This window comes from Brienomyrus brachyistius, chromosome 22, assembly GCF_023856365.1.
Source record: "Brienomyrus brachyistius isolate T26 chromosome 22, BBRACH_0.4, whole genome shotgun sequence".
Taxonomy (NCBI): Eukaryota; Metazoa; Chordata; class Actinopteri; order Osteoglossiformes; family Mormyridae; genus Brienomyrus; species Brienomyrus brachyistius.
This window is the reverse complement of record NC_064554.1, coordinates 3,164,739-3,186,899: the sequence shown is the minus strand read 5'-3', so window position 1 is coordinate 3,186,899 and position 22,161 is coordinate 3,164,739. Positions and strand designations below refer to the sequence as shown.

The following is a 22,161-nucleotide window of genomic DNA, read 5'->3' as shown; positions in this document are numbered from 1 at the left end:
ACTAACTTACGTTCGAGTCACTTCAGAGACTGACCTCCTTCAAGATCCATGAAATGGTCTTGTGATGCCCGGCTCATCCACTCCTCGTGTGTGCCACGCCCCCTAATTACCCACGTGTGATTCCCTGATCGTGCCCAGCCGTGTCTTGTTATCTTTTGCTTTGTCTGATGTATTTAAGTCTCTGGCGTGCCTGAACCCCTTGTCTGTCATTGATGTCAGTTGCCGTCCTATGTTCCCTGCTTCGGATCTCCCGATTAAATCCCCGTTCGTCTCGTATCCTGCCTGTTGCCTGCTTTTTGATCGCTCTCTGAGCCGTCCAAGCCCCGATCGCCCATCGCTCCTCTCCTGGGCGTGACAGGTCTGCTGTAGGATGGGATTAAGTCTCTGCACAGAATGCATGGTAACAACAAACACTTACAAATGAAGGTTTTTATTGCCAAAAGAAATTAATTGGTTATATTTAATAAGCTAAATAAATTGGAAAGTGTCAATTTTTCTGAAAAATAAAATTAAAACCAACTGAAATACTGATTTTCGATTAAAATATTAATGAAGACATTTTTGTTTGTTTGATATATTTCTGATTATGAAAGGAAAATCTTAGGGAACAATATGGTACTCATATACTTAAACCACAGAAAGGTCTATGGGGTTGAAACAAAGTTGGAAGAAGCACATATTGCACTTTCCTACAACTTTTAACATATATGAAGTTAAAAGGTATAAAATTATACAATAAAAGAAATGGATTTCAACTTAAATTTCAATAAAAATGAAATGACAGTTCACTGGGTCTAACAATACAGATTAAAAAAATGAAAAATCAAAAGTGAAACACTTCATATCCTAAAAATAAAAACTTAAGTATAATGTTATTCGTTATTTGTTTCTGCCGAAAAAAGAAAAAAAGAATGATGATAAAAGATCATATGAAAGTAACCACATCTTCGGTCTGAGTCTCCACCCCTTCAATCTGCTGTTACAGTGTACAGTGCAGCTAACAAAGGGGAAGCAGAGTGCAGAGATCATACACTTTTGGTTTTGATTGAACTTTAATTTCCTTTGCATTTATACTTAATTTGATAGATTTTTGGTTTCCACTATGTTTATACTGAATTTTACTTAGATTTCCATGACATTCGATGACATTCTTTCACTACATTGATAACCTGTAGCTTTACTTGTGTTGTTGTCACCATTAGTATTAAGGAAAATCCACAATAATCCCCCCCCCCCCCAAGGCAACAACAGAATCTTGTTTCAAATGAGCTCTAAGCTCCTGAGCGCTTGTTCTTTTGTAAATGCTCTCCAGGCTTGGAGAATCTCACCACGTCCTTGGAATTTTCTGTTGTAATACTTCTCCAGGTCACTTTGAAATCGGCACACAAACCACTTCCAGTACGGCAACTCAGAATTATCGGGAGTGATACTCCAGCATGCATAACTAGGACCAGCTCCTCTGTATTGTTTATACCAAAAGGATTCATCTTTTGTCCAGAATTTCCTATCACTTGCAACTGAAGTTGTACAAAATCCAATACAGAGATTATCAGTCCCTCTGTATGTCCATCCATTGATTCCATTGGTTCGGTGAAAAGGGACTTGATGATCTCCATCGTGATCTTTCATTGTGTGAGTGCAGATGGCTTTGCAGAAGGGACACTGCACCCAGCAACATTCACACAACTGCTTCGTCAGAATCTCATCTGGCCCTTCTCTGGAATTCCTCAAACTGATGGAGGACTTTGAAGTAAAATTCTCTTCTACCTGCTTAATGATCATCTCAAGAGACCTTTCCATCACTTCCTGAAGGAAATCAAAGTCAGTAATATCTTGATAGTTCATACCTTTGATGTCATTTTCTCCAAATCTCAGTTCATCAGTCAGCTCTCTGGAAAACACCTTAAGCCACATGTTTACATCACCTTTACTCTGTTTGGTTTCTGCTGTTGCTGTATTTGTTGCATGAACTAGGCACTGATGCTTCTGTGTAATGTTATTTTTGATTATTGATAGGATTTTAGTGTTTGTAGTGCACAAATAATTCTCCACATTATGTTTTATGAAGTTTCTGAAGTGTTTCTCTGGGTTATGTATGTACTCCATGAACTTGTCAAAGTTCTCTTCCTGTGCCAGTGATCTCAGGATGTGAACCTCCATACCTGATCGGTTCCCGCTAAAGGCCGGGAAACTGGCCCTCATTTCTCCAGCTATATCAATGGCTGTTTTGTCACACACTGCCTGACAAATGGATCCTTTCAGTTTGGTGCAGATGAACTCTGCAAACACTGCTGCTGATGTTGCCCCCTGACAGTAGCTTTTGAAGATGCTGTAGTACTGCAGATTCATACTGGCTAGGTACATTTCCACATCATTTTTTTCCTTGAACTCCATGTGAAGCTCAGTAAACTTCCTCTCTGCAATTTCACACACACAGAGCAAAAGGTTTATGATTAATTCTCTTTTGAACGTAAACTTTCTTTGTTGACATTCAAAATCCTTCACTTTGTCTTTGACAACATTCTTAATTTCCTGAATGTAACTGTCGTTGTAGCCCATTGTTGAAATTGGTTTGTTGTTAATGTACACCTCCATTTCTTCAACAGTACCATTCAATAGACTCCTTATTCCTTCCTGATCTTCTGGGGTTAGGCCTTTGTTCAAGGTAGGAGATTCCAGACTTACTTTGTTTTTCTTTGTCAAAAAATGAGTAAGTCTTTTAATCCAACTTTTTCGGTCTTCTTGTTTAACTGAAGATGCTTTCAATTCTTCATCTGTGTCACACAGATCGTCAGGTTTCTTTAATGATATGTAGGGTGAATAATTTCCTAAGCACAAAATATTTTTGTAGGATCCAGACTTTTTTTGACCGTGAACCAGGCTGCTCTCGTTATCTTCAGACAGGATGCGTAAAACGTCGTCTCCTACCATAATGCTCTTAATGGGAGTCTTGCCTTGTGACAGCTCTGAAACCCACTCTGCCCACATTGAATCAAACGCTTTCTTTGATTCCTCTTCATTGCTCATGTCTTTCAGTTTTAATGCCAGCTCTTTGCTCTTATTGAAAAGCTCATTTTCATACTGTGTTCTCTTTTCATCTACCTTCTTACAAGCTTCCCTCTGCTGAATAACTTCATCAAATTTTCTCTTTGTTCCTTTAATAAGATCATCATGAAGCTCACTGATCTTTTGCAGAAATCTCCCATTCCACTGAACTAGGACATCCTTATCATGGCTTTCTTCAAAGTATTGAATCATCATTTTCTTAACCTGCTCATAGGGCCCCATCTGTTCTTCAACAAGAAATGTTTCGAGTACAATGTCAAACGTTTCATTTTCAATCCTGTTATGTAGTTTGTTTTCAGTCATCAGCATTGCCCTCCTGAGTGTCCATGTCCATTTTCCATACTCAGTCTCCAGTTTTCTGTACACAGCAATTTCCAGAGTATTCTTAAAACTGAAAACAAAGTTTTCATTCAGGAGAGCATTCCAAAGATCATGGATTCTGGTTTTGAAATGTGACAGTGTTTTTCCTTTTTTCTCTAACTTTGAAGTATGAGAGAATATCGTTTGTTTTAGGTCCTGGATGTTCTCACTGTAACATGGGTTTGGGGGGGCCATTGGTGGGCTGCCTTCCCAAAGCTGTGCAAAGTACTTGACATCTCTTGTTACATCAAAAGCAATGACATCACTGAAGGATCCCACATCACACTCTTCCTCTTTGGAAGCCAGTCGGGTCATTTTATCAAGCTTCTCCTGCAGACGCCTTTTCCCCTCCATGTTTTTCTCACTAGCTGTAATATCTCCCACATTCTGATGAACAAAAACACACCTAGGAGACAGCTTCACTTTTTTCATTCTTAAAAAAGCCTGAACTGCAATCTGAAGAATGTCTTGCATTTCTGCAGGATTTTCTCCAAATATGTTGATTAAGGTGATATCTCCGAGGCCAATGACAAAAGTCGCCAATTCGTTGTCATGGTGGAGTGTTTCTTTACCAGTCAACTCCAAAGCTCTTAGGCCCTCTGTGTCAACAACAAGAACATAGTCAAAACTTTGCTGCATTTTCATGTCTTCATTGAGTTCCACGAGCTGCATGAAAGCACCACGTGTGCATCTTCCAGCACTGACAGCAAACTGCAACCCAAACATTGCATTCAGCATTGTGGATTTTCCGGTGCTCTGAACACCCAAAACAGACAGAACAAAGATGCGTTTGTCTCCAAGTCGCTTAATGACTTCATTCAATACAGCATCTATCCAGTTCAGAGGAACATGTGCTGCATCCCCGTCCATTAGCTCCAATGGGTACCCAGATATCATGAGTTCTGCAGCCAGCTGAGGTAGCAAAGAAATGTTCCTTTTTCCTCCTTTTACTGTTATCGGTTCATTCTGACCAATCCAGGCTTCATAAAGCTGACCAACTTCTCTCAGAAAGTGCTCAATTCCAAACGTAACAGCATCTAACTGCTTTGAAACTTTTTCCAGTTTATGTTGTTGTATTTTTAAGGAAACATTCTTTTTTTTTAAATCTAGGAGAGTGGACCACTTTTTGTCATACTTTTGATGAAGTCTTGACAGTGCGCCCATGGAGTGATCATCCAACAGAATCCCCAACCATTTTAAGAAATATTCTTTTTCTTTTGAGTCCAGAGTTGCCAGATTATCGATAAATGATGTCATTAGGTCACTCAGTCCACAGTCTCTTTGTTTTCTTCGTATTGTTCTCATGTCCTGTTCTATTTGGCTTTTGTGCTTCTCAATGTCTCCATGTAAGCGATACAGATCTTTGTGTTTCTGGCTCCAGTCTTGCCACAATTTTCCCTGACAAGGTAGGAACTGCTCTTTGATTTTGAACAGCTTGGTTTCTTTCAGTTGCTCCAGCAAGTCGAGTGCACATGCCTTCCCCTTTTTACAGTCGTCATTGTCCTCATCCACTCTGAATCCTGACGTCTGCAATGCATCTTCAAGTTTGAAGGCCTGATGTGCTTTAGACAAACTTTCTCTGATGCTCTTTGTCAGTTCCTCGATTATATCAGACTGATTTCTATTCTTTAACCCGATTTTATATTTTCCCTCAGACACTTCAGTTACAGCACTGTCATCATCATCAAGCAAACATATCAGAGGTTTAGAAGAACTGAAAAGCTCCTCTACAGTTACCAAAGCCTTATTATCTTGGGTTAGGTTTGGTAAAAAGACAACATTGACTGAGGCAGATTTGGTCAAAAACTTTTGCTGCAACTCATTTTCTTCCGCATCACCATGGAGATTGCAGAACGCCACACAGTCCCGGAAATTATCAGTTTCTTTCCCAGAAGGACAATACCAAGCAATTTCCACAACTCCATCCATCAATAAGCGTTTTTGACTGTTTCCTGGACAGTGTCTGTGGAAGAACGTGTTGTGTCGTTGGTTGATTAAGCCGTTCAACAGCAAAGACTTGGAAGTGGACACTGAGCCTAGCCTGAACACTGACACCATCGGCAATGCGGCTTTGTAGATTGGCATGGCTTTGGTTGTCACTTCACCGGAGTCTTCAGGTGACTTCCAGCTTTTGGTTATTTTTCGAAATGTCCAGAGTGAACATTCTATCTCTTGAGTAGTGGGGTTAATCACAAGGAGTGGCAGTGCGTACTGACACAGGGACAGCTTAGTAACCATGTACTGCTTAAGGAAATCATCTGCACAATGAAACACAGCCATCTGAACATCCATTGGGTGGATGCGGTTCTTTTTGTTGCTCTCGTCATCACTCACCGTTTTTCTGAAGAGAGCATTAAAAGCAGATGTTGGGGCATCGTTGATTCTAGGCTTATCAATAGACCTTTCACTGCATGTGTTACTGTTCTCCTCTGTGACAGTTACATATCTGGCCCTGTAGTCCATCATCAACAGTCTCTGCAGAAAAGCATAGGGCAGGTCTTTCTCTATTTGCAGCTGCAGTAGTGAGGAACAGCCAAGTTGAAGAAAGTCTTTTGTTGTTAGTTTATCTTGTAGCTGAAGTCGCATCAGGAGCTCTTTAATTTCCATGGAGTTGCGTAGTTTACATGCAGCCGTCTTGCTCTCGGTTTGGTCTGCTCTCACTTTGGTGTCCTTTAAAATAAATTACATCACACTTTTAGTAGAATTTTCACAAACAATGCCACTCATATTAATCTATGTCTTTCTTTTAGCCCCGCCAGCAGATAACCCAAAATTATGTTTTTCTTCATAAAGAGTGCTTTTCCACTGTAACAGTGTAGTACTTCAAGGTGTTGGTTTTCTATTGGTGTAAAAACTGATACCGTTGCTGACTGACATCACAACGAGAAGCAAGGTATTTTATGAAGAATTTGAGCAGAGAAGGGCTATATTATATTATAGGGCTGGACGATGTGCAATATTAATAACAACATCGCATATTAACCTAATGCAGTTCTCACAGAGCAAGACAGCTAGACTGAGATCAGGCTTATTTATAACTTCATAATGTATGGACATTATACCACGTGGGATTTAAGTTTTGCTGAAAAGAATTTATTCTGTCACAGAAAAAGGAGACTTAGCAAACTTTGCAATTTTAATGAATGTACCTTTAAAAGGTCAAGTACAGTCAGCCCTCATGCATTCACGCTTCGTAATTCGCGAATTCACAGAAGTTGAGAAAATTTCATTCTACTGTTTTTTATTAAATATTTTTAATATGTGTATGTATTTTTGTTCTCTCTCACTTTTTCGTGATTAGGCAACACATAGTATTTTTTCAACTTATTTTCTCTGTAAGTCTTTACGTAATTTTCCTTTACGTATTTTATTCAGTTATACATATATGACTTCTTTCAATGAGTTTACAGTCCCGTTCATTTACTCATATTAACTTACTGTGAATGCAAAGGAAAACGGCAGCCAATGCTGTGTTCTATGAATTAGTTGGGGTAACATTAGTATACAGGGACGGATTACGGACCGGGCCAGCGGGGCCGCTGTCCAGGGGCCCTTGGGGTGCAGGGGGCCTGTGGGGCCCCTAGCCCAAAACAATTTGCAACGCTTATCAACAATGTATTTTCGTTTGTCTATTTTAGAGGGCCTACATTCTTTGATCCTCTGCCTACAAGGGCCCCTGACCCTAGAGGGAGGGCGTTTGGCTGCCAAGGTCCCTTGAATTGTGGTGGTTGTGGTGGTGGTGGTGGTGGTGCTGGTGGGGGGGGGGGGGCCCTCGCGAACGTTTTGCACAGGGGCCCACACATAATCCGTCCCTGTTAGTATACTGTGCAGTAAATGTGCTAGTGTGACAAATATCTGTTGGGCAATACTGTACTTTGTTTTTACATCAAACATTTGGGGTTTTTTTAAAGGTAATGTATTAAGCTAACTTTTAAATGAGATTAATGTGTTTTGCGAGCATGACTGGGTATTTAGGGTTTAAACTATAGAAATAATCACATATTATAAATTTTAGTGACCAAACATCCGCGAATCCTCCCCATTCGCGACGGGTTCTGGAACCTAACCTCGCGAATGTCCGAGGCCAGACTGTATACTGTATCTTTAAAAAATCAATTTAAAGTTAACCTCCGCTTCTTTTACATGAGGGCTGCTTGCGTTCTCCAAGACAATGATAATCATTTTCATCTTTTGTCAAATCACTCCTAGACGGGTTTGTACGAAATTTACGTCAAACTCCATTTTTGCTTTATAAATACATTATTTATTGCAACAAAATCACATTATGATATTTGGAAATTTTACCGTAGTACAGAAAAACCTTGGATTGCGAGTAACTTGGTCTGCGAGTGTTTTGCAAGACAAGCAAAATTTAAAATAATTTTTAATTTATAAACGAGCGAGGTCTTGCAATACGAGTATTACATATACGCTTTGTCTGCCTATCGTCACGTGATCACAACTGAGCCGATGGTTCTTCTCTCTCTCTCTCTCTCTCTCTCTCTCTCTCTCTCTCTCTCTCTCTGTGGGATTGTGAGTAATCGTCTCCTATGCTCGGTCTCAGTTGGCGTTCTTCACTCGTATAGTCAAAATTTAGTAGACAAGCACCACCCGAATTAGGGCGTAGCAGTGCGAGCGATGAATCTGTTTAACGACAATGCAAATGTCCACATTTCCGCGAAATCGAAAAGGAGGCAAAAGCGGCTGTCATTGAACAGGGTCCTTGTTAAAGTCGCACAAAAACAAAAAGATTCCAGTGAGCCAGCAGATAGCAGTGATTCCGTTAGTTATAGTGAAAGTCGTCCTGAAAAATAACCCTCCTCTTCTCCTCGCTTGCGTCTCCCTCACACCATTCTCAATTCTTTTCAAAGGTAAAGTGCACGTTAATTCGTTTTATGTATTTTTACATTATATTTTGTATTAATTATTTTTATATGAATATTTTTGGATTGTGGAACTAAGCATCTGAGTTTCCATTATGTCTAATGGGTAAATTCACTTTGATATATGAGTGCTTTGGATCACGTTTCCAGAACGAATTATGCTCGCAAACCAAGGTACCGCTGTATATAAAATACTCTATTTCCAGCCATGCCTTCCTGATCTCATTGTATTTGATCTTACGACAAGATCACAATTAAAGCTTGGGTCTCTTCATTTGTTCATGCATCCATTATTATTACATTTTTTTTTACTTTATTTATTATTGGTTTCTGAGTTTGTAACTTTTTTCAAGATGGCAGTTGTATTGTGTTTAGAGGCAGGCTATTCGCATAACCAGTCGACAAAGAAAGTGTTTGCAAGTCCCACCCCAAAGTACCAAAAAAGTACCCCAGTTGATTTGATATTTTTGGTACTGGAGTTCAACCCAAAGTCAGTAAAAAAGGGAAAGGACTGGAAGAATGGTACCTGCAGTGATGGAAAAATGCCCTAATATAGTGGATTAATGCATACAAGTTATGATTGTAACAATACTAATGGCCAAGTCAGCAAATATTTACCTTGACTTCAACTGTGACATCTTCATTGCTGGATGAATTATATCCTCTGCCTAGTGATTAAGAAAGAGACCATAAAAAAATCAGATCTGACTGATCCCTGTACATTTTAAGTTTTAATTTTCACTTTTGGCCTCATTGCTAACAGGGATGACAAGGAGTACAGAGAAATGACCCAGGACTTTGTGGACTGGTGCAAACTGAACAACCTCCAGATTAACACTGGAAAGACCAAAGAACTGGTAGTGGACTTTCATAGGCACGAACATCCTCCACCCACACCAATGAACATCCAGGGGATGGACACTCAGATTGTTGACTCCTATAAGTGTCTGGGTGTTCATCTGAACAACAAACTGGACTGGACCCACAAAAGAAATGCTATTTACAGTAAAGGTCAGAGCAGGTTGTATCTTCTATGCAGACTGATGTCCTTTGGAGTGCAAGGGCCACTCCTGAAGACCTTTTATGATTCTGTGGTGGCGTCAGTCATCTTCTATGCTGTGGTCTGCTGGGGCAGCAGCATCTCTACTGGGGAGAGGAGAAATCTGAACAGGCTGATTAAAAAAGCCAGCTCTGTCTTAGGAGGTCCCCTTGACTCAGTGGAGGTGGTGAGCGACAGGAGAACGTTGGCTAAGCTACATTCCCTGTTGGAGGACATCTCCCACCCATTACAGGACACACTGTCAGTACTGAGCAGCTCCATCAGCGGCAGACTGCTGCACCCAAGCGTAGTGAGAGAGAGATACCGCAGGTCTTACCTTCTATCTGCCATCAGACTTTATAACGAACAATAAGCACATACCTAATCCTATGCTCATATACTCCGCATATATACTGAGACAGTTTTATGTTACAATACTTGTTTTATTCCTGCTAATACAGTAACATGTGTATATATACATATTTATTTAGTTATTTATCAATTAATACATTACATTTAAACTTTATTTTCGGCCTATTGTACAGTTCTTGATCGTATTGTATGTATTTATTATTTTATTTTCTATTGTTTCATACTACTGTTATTGCTTAAGGACTTTCTGCATTCTGCTTATTTCTATTGCATTGTCCACTTTGCTGCTGTAAAATGCAAATTTCCCAACTGTGGGACTAATAAAGGCTATCTTATCTTATCTTTTTCTCTGTCCCTGGACCTCTATAACCATGTCATAGCTCCATTATAGCAGAATATCTCCCAAATGTTAACAGCATCCTGTTTAAATACCTGATGCAGGAGTCTCCTCTTCTGGTGTCTCAGTATGTCCAGTGAAAGGTTCTTGCTGCTGTTCGCCTGCTTTCTCCATATTGTACATGTCTATGGTGTCACAACGTTGGGTGTTCGCCGATACCATTTCAAGCAGCTCTGTGACAACAGCTGAGTCATTTTTACTTTCATGACAAATGAGGTACCTTCCTCCACACTGATATAGAAGTTGCTGAAGAACAGTGTTTCCCTTCAGGTCGTCCATGACTCTGTCCTCATTTGCATCATCATATGTAATAATTATGATTGTGAACTCCAGAGATTTTTCTCCAAACGTCGCCAGCAGCCAATCCAATCCACAATTCTCTGTGATTTGACCCAGGGGTACGAGCAGGAGGAAAGCATGGATGTCGTGGATACAGAGGGAGACCAACTGCTGCAGCCAGTCGCCCTCAGTGTCCTGGAAGCCCAGCATGTTGATCACAGAAAAGCAACATCCAGAGATGTTGCATTTCCTCAGTGTTACCTGTGGGCGCCCACAGATTTCTACCTGAAACTGCTGATTACCTGATCCAGCCAGCAACATGGTGAGCTCTGCTGAAATTTTAAAAGGGAACACTTCAAGATAATAATAATTTTCTGCAAACATTTACTATGCTTTTAATAAAATGAAGAAAATAAATCCATAATTAACTGTGGTTTTGATAAATCATGATATACTAGCAGGTTACATCATAAAAGCTGTATAACAACAATTAACAGATTTCAATTAGAAAAATTCTATTTGAAAAGTGGGTGAATGTGTTTGTTGCCTCTGTGTAGTCCTGATTGGTAATGTGCTTTGTAAAATTCAATGAATTTTCCATATTCAGTTAAACCTTAAAGATAACACATTACTAGACATACAGTAAGACAGTTGAGGACCATTTTCATAACTCTTTGAAACCAATTTGTAGCAAGCTTTGTAATTATTGGTCGGTTAGGTTGTGATGCATTATCACCTTTTTCATTTGATGATTGTACATCATGATTTTTCCCATCAGCCATCTCTTCCACTTGAAGATTTCTCTGTGAAACATAAAATGATTCTCTTTTTTCAGATGAATGCACAAAAAATAATATTGTTGTAATGGCTAAAATTTGATATTAATTAAATTTTTTTATATAAAATAAATATAAGAATACCAAAAATGTTTAAATAATCCTAGATGACCCGTTAATTTCCTCATAAAATACGAATGAATTAATTTCAGTAGTGATCAATGGCGTCACGAGAGGGTGGGGGGTGTGAACTACACTGAGTGAGGGATGGGTGTGACACCGAAACGATCATATGACAGGTGATAATTGAATTGTCACATTTCTGCCAGCACAATCCTCTGCTTTGAACACTCAAATACTTCACTGGCTAACTCTGTGCTAATTTAGGCATACTTTTAGAACCTTCTAATGCATTCCGGTCAAAGTTGTCATTATTACCGAATTACAACAATGTGTCGTTTTACGCAGTTTCCTCTGCGCGCGCTGAGAGTTTGCATTATTGTTTTCGTTGCTACTGATGTTTCACTGATCTTGTCAACTTTTCTGGTGTTTGTCAGTTACAATATTGTGGTAATTAGTATTTGTGTATCTATATTACTACCTTTTTTTAAGAATGAAATAGGAAATTAAATTGGAAAATTAAAGAAGGTATCCCGGAAGCCGCTTCCGCATAGTTATCCGTTTATGACTTGTGCCATTTTTCGTTTCCCTGTATCGCCAGCAGGTGTTGCTGGTCGCCCCTTTTTTACGATGGGACAGTCAATGCGTAGTAATTTTGTGGTATTATTTATCGGGAGTGAGTTGGCGTTGATTTTGATCAAGTGATCCACAAGTTTGCAACTTTGAAAGCCAGGAATGGAAACTTACGATTTAGTCGAGATGTTTCCATTTACTCAAGATGTCTACATTGTTTGATCATGGCAATCTAATCCATTAATGTATCATATATAAAGGTGAAATTTAAAGTTCAAATGAACATAATTTTGATGGAATTCTTTAGTTGAAATTCTATTGTTTTTACGATTTTGTCTGTGTGCAAACATCATAGAATTTACTTACAAAAACCTAGATGATATACGAATAGCTTACTACACACCAAGCTGTGTGGTATATCCTAAATAACAATAAAAAGTACAGTATAGTAAATTCAGGAATCAGTAATATAGTTGTTTATCATTGTCAATTATTATGTACTATACACAATCGAATGTGCTATTCATTTATTCAACTGGCAGTGCAGTAGGTGAGTAATGCATTATGCTAAGACATTACAACATCTATGATGTCACTAGGCGATAGGGAATTTTCCAGCTCATTGCCTTATCTTATAGATGAGTTTCTTGTTTACAAATATCATTGGGTGAGTGTGCATCCAAGGGGCAAAACTGCTTTGGTAGCAGGTCTCAAGACTGGAGTCAACTGTTATTGGACAATCTACGCCTCCTGGTGGCACACCTTTAAATATTGTTGGATTTTTGTTACGCTAGCTTCAAGTGCAGCCAAAGCAGCCTGCCATTGTACATGTCTCAGTGTGCCTCTGTACATGAAACGTGTTTGCTATTTTGCAAAAACTAAAACACCTGCTTCTACGTACTCATTCGTGAATTTTTCCACTGTGTTACGGACTGGCATGGAGAAGGATGAAGGAACGATGCTTGTTGTGACTGATTTAAGATGGAGACTTTATTAGGCTGAAGGAAACATAAGAAACAAAACGGACCATGAGGGGTCTAAACAGGCAGGAAGAAACTAAAGAACTAAAGCAGGGAGCAGCACTGGAACTGGTAGCTGAGCAGCCTCAGTGCTCAAAAAGCATCGAATATGCAAGATATCCAGTGAAGAGAAGGGTCACAGTCTTTCACTGCCATATTTTTTTTCCACATTGAATCGTGCTCCTGAATTCTCCTCCTTGTCACTGTGCTGATCCTCACTACTAGTTCACTGCCCTGGTCACTGATCACTTTCATGTATGAATGAAAAACCATTTAACTAACATGGATTTGCAATCAGAATGGGCATTTATGAGGTGATTTTTATCTTTTTTCTTTTTCATTCGCATTTTTGTGTTAAACATGAAACCAGTTCTTGGTTTGTTTAATGAGAGCCAGTGCAGCCCTGCTTGTATCTCAGGTTTTTCCAGTTTGGGTTGAGTACTGGATGGTTTGGAATGTCAAGTTCAAAAATCAGGAAACATGCAGGTCATTCAGTGATGGGGAATGTCACACATCTTACTTCCACTGCCATACTTTTTTCTTCCTGATCTTCACCACTAGTTCACTGCCCTGGTCACCATTGCTATACTGATTTAACAAAAAATAGGTTCCAATACAGTATAGAATGCTTATCACATGAAGTCGTAAAATACATAAACCTCGATTATGTAATGAGCAGAATGGAAAAAGGAGCAGAGGGTGCTGTCCACTGGAAACGACGTCATCACTTTGAACTAGCATACGCTAGGGTAATTCTGGGGGGGAGCAGTGCCCCAGTAACAACATGCATGCCCCCCCCCCCCCCCCCCCCGTGGCCTTGTTAAATATGTATGCTACTTGAGACTGAACTATTTTTATTATTAATATTCTTGTTATTTACATTTATTAATGTGGGCTGAAACACAAACGTAACACAAACATTTTCTTGACCGATTCTTAACATAGGTGTGCTGCATAGGCGAGTCACTTCAGTTGCTGAAAAGAGAAGTTAATGGCTGAAACTAAATAATCAAGCTTATGAAAGCAAGACAGTTTAAACAAGAAATCTGAGTGAGTTACATATTTGTAAAAACTGTCAAATGTAACTGCAAAGCATTGAATAAATAACTTATTGGTTTGAAACATTTTTTGGCAATCTAGTGTTAGTAATACTTGGGGGACGTTAAGTTCAAATGCATCTGCCTCATCAACAGAACAATTAGCCTTAGTCTGCCCCCCCTCCCCCAGAGTTGAAATGGTCTAGAACCTCCACTAAGCATATATACAATATGCAAAGATATAAAACTAAACTTTTTGTGTAGTTTATTCAGAGATGAACTTTGTGACTTTCAAGTTATGTTTTTATAAACTTTGTTCTTGCATGTTTTTGCATTATGCAATAAACTACCTGGAATATACTCGGCCTTCCAGAAATAAATGGTAAATAAGATTTTGTACAGACTAAGTATCAAAGAAAGGAAGCTTTGATCAGTTCTCGAAATGTCCATAATCCATTCACACATCACAACACGCATATAACTATGTATTTCTTTTGTTTTGCAACAGCTCAAACCCAGTAACTCAACTTTATAGTGGTACCTGTCATGTAGCAACACACACTCAAGCAAGCAAAACAGTAAGGCTGGGTTGCACCAACATGGACTAATTAACCCTGGTTTAGACTTAATCTAGGGTTAGTAAATCTAGGTTTAAACTGGTTTATAATTAATCAGATATGCATTGCATGTTTTAGTTTTAACCCTGGATTAGTTCCATCCATCCATCAATTTTCCAAACCACTTATCCTTCTGGGTCGCGGGGGGTCCGGAGCCTATCCCGGAAGCAATGGGCACGAGGCAGGGAACAACCCAGGATGGGGGGCCAGCCCATTGCAGGGCACACTCACAGAGCATTCACTCACTCATGCACACCTACGGGCAATTTAGCAAGTCCAATTAACCTCAGCATGTTTTTGGACTGTGGGGGGAAACCGGAGTACCCGGAGGAAACCCCCTGGATTAGATAAACCAGTTTAAACAATGATTAAAATAGGATTAATTTTCTTTCAGTGTCTGCCATCATAGATACTGACAAAATGTAAAGAAATTCATGATGCATCCTAGACTAAATAAATAAACTTTAAGTAATTGTCTTATGAACTTTTAAAAATAAAAGCCACTACTTTTACCGCACCTTTGCTATGGGTTATGTTGATTTACTTTCACACACAGCTTAGGCATTAACTGAGCAGTAGTATTTTCAATTACAAAAAAGTTCCCTATTCTCACCACCTGGGTTATCAATCAAAATATGGGTGCAGTCAATAGCTCAGATCACTTCATTAAAACCTGCTTTCCTGTAAAATCCAGCTTTTTCCTTCTTCCTTAGTTTAAAATGAACGTACTGATCCTTTAAACATGCAATTGTCTTTGACACTCTGCTGACAGTTCGAAACGATCCCCATCAGCCATCATATAACTCCTCAAGGAGTGGTTTAAATATCACTGCTAATTCAGCTAGATACTAGGTTTATATTCACTGATGCAACACACTTTAATTTAAAATCTAGGTTTAAGTGAAATATATATTTATATTACCCAAGGTTTAGATTTAACAAGTATATATTGTACACTAAATGTAAACTAGGTTTAAAGTTTGGTGCAGCAGGATTAGTACATAAATCTTGATTTAATCCAGTTAAAAAGTTAAACTATGTTGGTGCAACCCAACCTAAGTGTATTATCTTATTTTAAAAACCCATTTCACGACAGTCTAAAGGGTACTATCTACAGTTTACCCGCTAGAACATTAATAATAATCTAAATTAAAGCATTCAAATTCAACAAAATAAAATAAAACATTACACAACTGCATACTTCTGTCCCAATAAAACTGTAGCACAAGTTACTGTACTTGTAAGTAAACAATGTTCATGTATTGTTGCATGACCGTTCTCTTTACTTAGCATTAATGCTGACTTACAGGCTATGCTGAGGGAGGCTGTTCTGTGCATTCGCTGGTGTGAGACACCTCTGCATGTGACGGAAAGCCAATAAGTCTGTAACAGAAACAAAATTCCAGCACTAACATTCACCAGCATGAGTAAAGCACAACATCCTCCGATTGGCTGTCTTAACATACATACATACAGGTCCCGCTGATTCATTTTTATGGGAAAAATGCTAACGCTAACTATGACAACCTTAATCGCCACCCTGCCCTAACCATAACCATAAGTAACCAAGCAAAATACAAGCATTTTTAAATTTTTAGTTTTTTTCAGCGTAGTCACCGATTTTTATAAAATAGAGTTTTCCCTTATGGGGACCAGGAAACCAGTTCCCATAAGGGAAAAAAACTAATATTTATCACATTATGGGGACATTGTGTTCCCGTAAGGATAGGTATACCTGCTCACACACACACACACACACACACACACACACACACACCAACAACACAGAGGGCATAGGTACTTCTATGGGTGTGAGCAAGTGAAAAAGCTGGCTAAGTCGACCCCCCCTCGGAACTTGCCCAGCTAGGCAGCCCCCATGTCACCTACCGGATTGACCGGCTCTGATTATATTGGCATGAATGGATGAAAAACAATTTAACTAATATGGATTTGTGATCAGAAACGGTATTTATGAGGTGATTTTTATCTTTTTTATTTTGCATTCAGTTTATTGTCACATTTCTGTGATCAACATAAAACCAGTTCTTGGTCTGTTTCATGCCATGCCCCACCCACTCGGAGCAGAAACATTTCGTGCAATGGGGGTCTTTATCAGTGCTGCATGCAGCTCACCTGCAAAATGTACAGTATGCCAGACAGCCAGTGCAGCTCCGCTTGTATCTCAGGTTTTTCCAGCTTGGGTTGAGTATTGGATGGTATGTGACTAGGCTGAGAGAGGAAGCTGCGACGTGTGGCTGCGATCAGCTAAAGGAGCAGCTTAAGTGGGGGCTTTAGAACACACTGCAAAATAAACGGACAGAGTCGCCTGTTAAACTTTGAGATCATGGAAACCTACTAGCATCCATTGCTGTCTGGCACAACATGTGAACATCTTTGGCTCTTATCGTACTCGAATAGCTCCAGAGAGCGGAAAGCCTTATACTCAAGTCACGTACCAAGTACTGTAGCAGCTCAACAGCATGTATCAAGTCTTCACTTGCTCCATAGACTCACTTCTTGGTGATGTCCACTTTTGACATAAATAAGGCTATCACACCTGTGCAGTACCCACCACATAAAGTTTCAATAGCTCTCAAAACAGCTGCGAATGCGGAGTTGGACAAGCATGAGTGGGAAGGCCACCTCAGTGAGAGAACCTACAGGCTGGATCAGAAACATGGTCATCATTAAGAACGCAGACATAATTCGATCAGCGGAAAGAGCATGAGCTGCTGACCAGCCGGAATGGTGCTGATCCCATAGCAGATGACATGCTGATTGTTGGCTGTGGCGACACAGGATGAGGCCACCAGAGACCATGATGCAAAGCTCCTCGTGCTCATGGACTGCTGCAGAAAAGTGAAGCTCAGACTTGGTCTTAAAAAGCTGCAGTTTAAGTTGAGCAGGAATGCTTTCATGGGCATGTGCTGTCAGCAGAGGGACTCGGACCAGACCCTGAGAAGCTGAGGGCAATACAGGCCATGCCAGCACCTGTGGATACCGAAAGGGTGCACAGACTCACAGGCTTGGTCATCTACCTGTCTGACATCATGCCCAATCTCTCAGAGGTGTGTGAACCACTGCACAGACTGCTGGACAGAGACGTCCCGTGGTGTTGGCTACCCAATCAGGACTCTACCATCGACGAAATCAAGCGTCTAATGTCAGCAGCACCATTCCTCAAATATCATGACATCAGCAAGTCAGTCACTGTGTCTTGCAGGAAGGACCACCTGTGGTGTTTGCTTCAAGGACACTCATGCACAAACCAAAAAGGAGCGTCTAAACATAGTCTGTGCCTGTCAGTGCTGCCATTACTATGAATGGCACCGGCAACACAACTGTAGAGACCAACCATTTTTGTTATGTTGTAAGGTGTGGTGACCATGTGCTTATGCTGCTGAGGTGTTTTTTTTTTCAGTTCTTACAATGTCCTCCCCACTGGAGTACAGTCTGGGGGCTGTTTTTTTATTCTCCTCCTCTCTCCTCATGTTATTCTGTCTCTTTTTCTTCTCTCTGTTTGCCCCTGTCTTCCTGACCTGTCTACCCCCTATACTGTGATGCTTGTGTATATGTATGGTCGGGTTGATGGCCAGTTTTTTCGCTGGTACTAGTGACTAGTGACATGGTGTATTGCAACAGCTATGAAGGGTTTTTCATCATTCATCATCATTAATCGCTCATTGCAATCTTCAAAAAGCCCCACCTCAGTGCTGCTAAGTGACTTTAGAGCATGCTGTTCACCCTCGAGGGACATTGCCTGAATCTGAACCAGAGATGTTATGTTGCAAGACAATTCCTGTAGGCAGGTTTGGTATTTCCTTGTGCTGCACTTGTCTGAAAACACTAGGGAGTTCACTAGCAACTTATTGGGGATGTTTGTGCTGACAGAAGTGTAATAGCATTCTAACACAGGCATCTTTAGTTTCCAGGTGGTTTACAGTAGTGTCTTAAATTAATGTTGATCCAAACAGGAGGGGAAAATTTCCATTCTTTTCCACTACCTTCCTCACTAACCATGTTCAGAAAATACGTCATGACAAAAAAGACCAAACCGATGTCACAAAACAAATGACACATGACACACGTCATACACACTATCCTGCAGTTTGCCACCTTGCATCTCTCTAGCAATCAAACATTCATATGATGAGTCACCAGTGCCAGGGCTGACTGTGTGGGTTCTCAGTCTCATGGGTTCTCAGTCTCATGAGTTCTCAGTCTCATGGGTTCTCGACCGCATTGTTTGCCGACATGGGATACGCCAGTAACATTGGGTTGCTGGTAAAATTGCTTGCAATTCTAGTTATTTTGTTCTTCCCAGAATTATGTATAAGTCATACTATAGCCCAAATGGTCTGACTTTTAAAGGTGAAATTTGCAGGGTCGGTATTACATTGAGATCTAGGGCCCTAAAAGAAATGTGTCATGTCAACCACAGGGGGCACTGTAATAATGCAAAAAACATTTTGATTTTTAACGAGTTCTTGAGTCTTACATTCAACAACATTATATCCTTATGTTCAGGCAAGTGAGCGGCATCGATTGGCATAGCCTATGCCCACTAATGCCTATAATTAGCTTTTGCTATTTTGCAAAAACTAAAACACCTGCTTCTACGTACTCATTCGTGAATTTTTCCATTGTGTTACGGACTGGCATGGAGAAGGATGAAGGAACGATGCTTGTTGTGACTGATTTAAGATGGAGACTTTATTAGGCTGAAGGAAACACAAGAAACAAAACGGACCATGAGGGGTCTAAACAGGCAGGAAGAAACTAAAGAACTAAAGCAGGGAGCAGCACTGGAACTGGTAGCTGAGCAGTGCTCAAAAAGCATCGAATATACAAGATATCCAGTGAAGAGAAGGGTCACAGTCTTTCACTGCCATATTTTTTTTCCACATTGAATCGTGCTCCTGAATTCTCCTCCTTGTCACTGTGCTGATCCTCACTACTAGTTCACTGCCCTGGTCACTGATCATTTTCATGTATGAATGAAAAACCATTTAACTAACATGGATTTGCAATCAGAATGGGCATTTATGAGGTGATTTTTATCTTTTTTCTTTTTCATTCGCATTTTTGTGTTAAACATGAAACCAGTTCTTGGTTTGTTTAATGAGAGCCAGTGCAGCCCTGCTTGTATCTCAGGTTTTTCCAGTTTGGGTTGAGTACTGGATGGTTTGGAATGTCAAGTTCAAAAATCTGGAAACATGCAGGTCATTCAGTGATGGGGAATGTCACACATCTTACTTCCACTGCCATACTTTTTTCTTCCTGGTCTTCACCACTAGTTCACTGCCCTGGTCACCATTGCTATACTGATTTAACAAAAAATAGGTTCCAATACAGTATAGAATGTTTATCACATGAAGTCGTAAAATACATAAACCTCGATTATGTAATGAGCAGAATGGAAAAAGGAGCAGAGGGTGCTGTCCACTGGAAGCGAAGTCATCACTTTGAACTAGCATATGCTAGGGTAATTCTGGGGGGGAGCAGTGCCCCAGTAACAACATGCATGCCCCCCCCCGTGGCCTTGTTAAATATGTATGCTACTTGAGACTGAACTATTTTTATTATTAATATTCTTGTTATTTACATTTATTAATGTGGGCTGAAACACAAACGTAACACAAACATTTTCTTGACCGATTCTTAACATAGGTGTGCTGCATAGGCGAGTCACTTCAGTTGCTGAAAAGAGAAGTTAATGGCCGAAACTAATAATCAAGCTTATGAAAGCAAGACAGTTTAAACAAGAAATCTGAGTGAGTTACATATTTAAAAAATTGTAAAATGTGAGGGATTTTGAGTCGTTCCTCTTGCCGAGCAGTGGGCAGGTCACTCGGTGATATTGGTGGAGGAAAATGTTTCCTGACCCACTCCCCCAGAACACCCCAAAGTGGCTCAGTAATACTCAGATCTAGTGACTGTGCAGGCTGTGGGAGATGTTCAGCTTCATTTTCATGTTCATCAAAGCACTCTCACTAGTCTTGCTCTGTTTCAACCACTGGGTGAACTTGGTCCTCCAAAATGGTTCTTTACTCCTTGGCAGCCCATCCAGAATAAGTAGGGAACCTTGGGAATGCCATGATATTGCATCCCAAACCGTCATAGATCCACCCCTGTGCTGCACTCTGGGTACATAACAGTCTGGGTGGTAAGCCTCTTTGGGGCTTCTCCACACCGTAACTCTCCTGGATGTGGGAAAGATAGTGAAGGTGGACTCATCAGAAAACAATACTTGTTTCACATTGTCCATGGCCCAAGATTTGCACTACTGGCACCATTGAAATTAATGTTTGGCATTTGTACAAATCACCTAAGGCTTGGCTATTGCAGCCCGATCATAAATATTGACCCTGTACTGCTCTCAGCGATCAGTTTTGGTGGGAACAAGAGAGTCCGGGTGTGCATTTAATTCTGCAGTGAGTAGGGCAGCTTTGGTTTTGTTCTTTGTATACGGTCTGGGTTAGTGCCCGGATATCCCTTTCAGAGAGCTTCCTCTTTTGTCCACAGTTACTCCTGTTTGATATGGTCCTTCCTTTGTAGTGGTATGCCGACATTACCCTGGATACCGTGGCTTTCGATACAACAAAAAATTTGCTGTCCTGCTCACAAATGTCATAGACAATTTACCTTCTTTTGAACTCTGACATGTCTTCCATTGTGTTGTGTAGATTGCAATATATCATGTACAGCTGTGCTATTACTCGGCTAATTCAACCTTCACACTTGCAGATGCAGGCATGAAACCTCAGTGTTTCTGGCCAGTGTTTGTTTAATTGTCCAATCCCTGTACATATATTATATGGACAGAAGTTTTGGGACACACCTCTTAATCATTGAAATCAGGTGTTTCATTGAGACCCATTACCACAGGTGTATTCATAATGCACACAACCTGTACAGTCCATCCCCTGGTATCACTGCAGGTCCTGCAAATCCCTTCTGTTTTTTCCCAGCTGTGCCCTGTTCATGATCCCGAATCCTAATCTCTGAAACATCAACACCTGAATCATATCAGTCCCTCGTTAGTCCTGTATATACAGGTTTCCCAGTTCTGTGTTCCCCAGTCTGGTCACTGACATCTTTCCTCTTGTCTGCCCAAGTCCTTCCCCGTACTAGGTACTACTCTCTTTGTTTTGACCACTCACTGTCTGGTTTGTTTCCCTGTTCCTGTTTGGTTTAAATAAAGCACTTTTTTTGTTCTTTCAATACCTGCCCTCGAGTATTTTGGTTACTGGTTGCAACAGCACCTAACCATGCAGTCAGGTCTCAGAATGGTGCTAAGACTGGTGCTAAAAACATATGTATTCCTCTAACACTGAGGAATACAGTTACACCTGAAGAACACAGTGGAATAGTATAAAGTTGGCAGGGAAAATAAGAAACTTCAGGCAAATCACATAAATATATATTACAAATCATAACAATAATTGATACTTTTTATTGACCCACCCCCCAACAAAGGAAATTCTCTTTACGCCTGCCCCAGCTTGGCCTCTGTAGGTGAGAGCATGCTGGCCTTGAAGGGCAGCCACCCAATGCAGCATCCATTGAGCTGGGGGTTAATGGCCTTGCTGAAGAACCCACAGATGTGCCAGTCTTGTATAA

The 22,161-nt window shown here is 40.3% G+C and overlaps 1 protein-coding gene across 1 annotated transcript; it reads right to left on the bottom strand.

Moving 5' to 3' along the window:
- Positions 1-2,762: 2,762 nt before the first annotated feature.
- On the bottom strand, positions 2,763-10,610 carry LOC125718420 (interferon-induced very large GTPase 1-like). Its single transcript, XM_048992273.1, has 4 exons — positions 10,153-10,610; positions 8,928-8,977; positions 2,929-6,096; positions 2,763-2,774 (listed from the first exon to the last, which is right to left on the bottom strand). Exons 1-4 carry the CDS (start codon positions 10,604-10,606, stop codon positions 2,763-2,765), a joined length of 3,684 nt encoding a protein of 1,227 aa, XP_048848230.1. The 5' UTR covers positions 10,607-10,610.
- Positions 10,611-22,161: the final 11,551 nt, after the last annotated feature.

What these genes read in the sequence shown, in the direction of transcription:
- LOC125718420 (XM_048992273.1), bottom strand. Translation starts at nt 10,606, where the DNA reads ATGCTGGGCTTCCAGGACACTGAGGGCGACTGGCTGCAGCAGTTGGTC. An exon ending in AGAGGAGACTCCTGCATCAG is followed by an intron (nt 8,978 to 10,152) that starts GTATTTAAACAG and finishes CTTAATCACTAG; the next exon opens with GCAGAGGATATAATTCATCC. An exon ending in ATGTCACAGTTGAAGTCAAG is followed by an intron (nt 6,097 to 8,927) that starts GTAAATATTTGC and finishes TTTATTTTAAAG; the next exon opens with GACACCAAAGTGAGAGCAGA.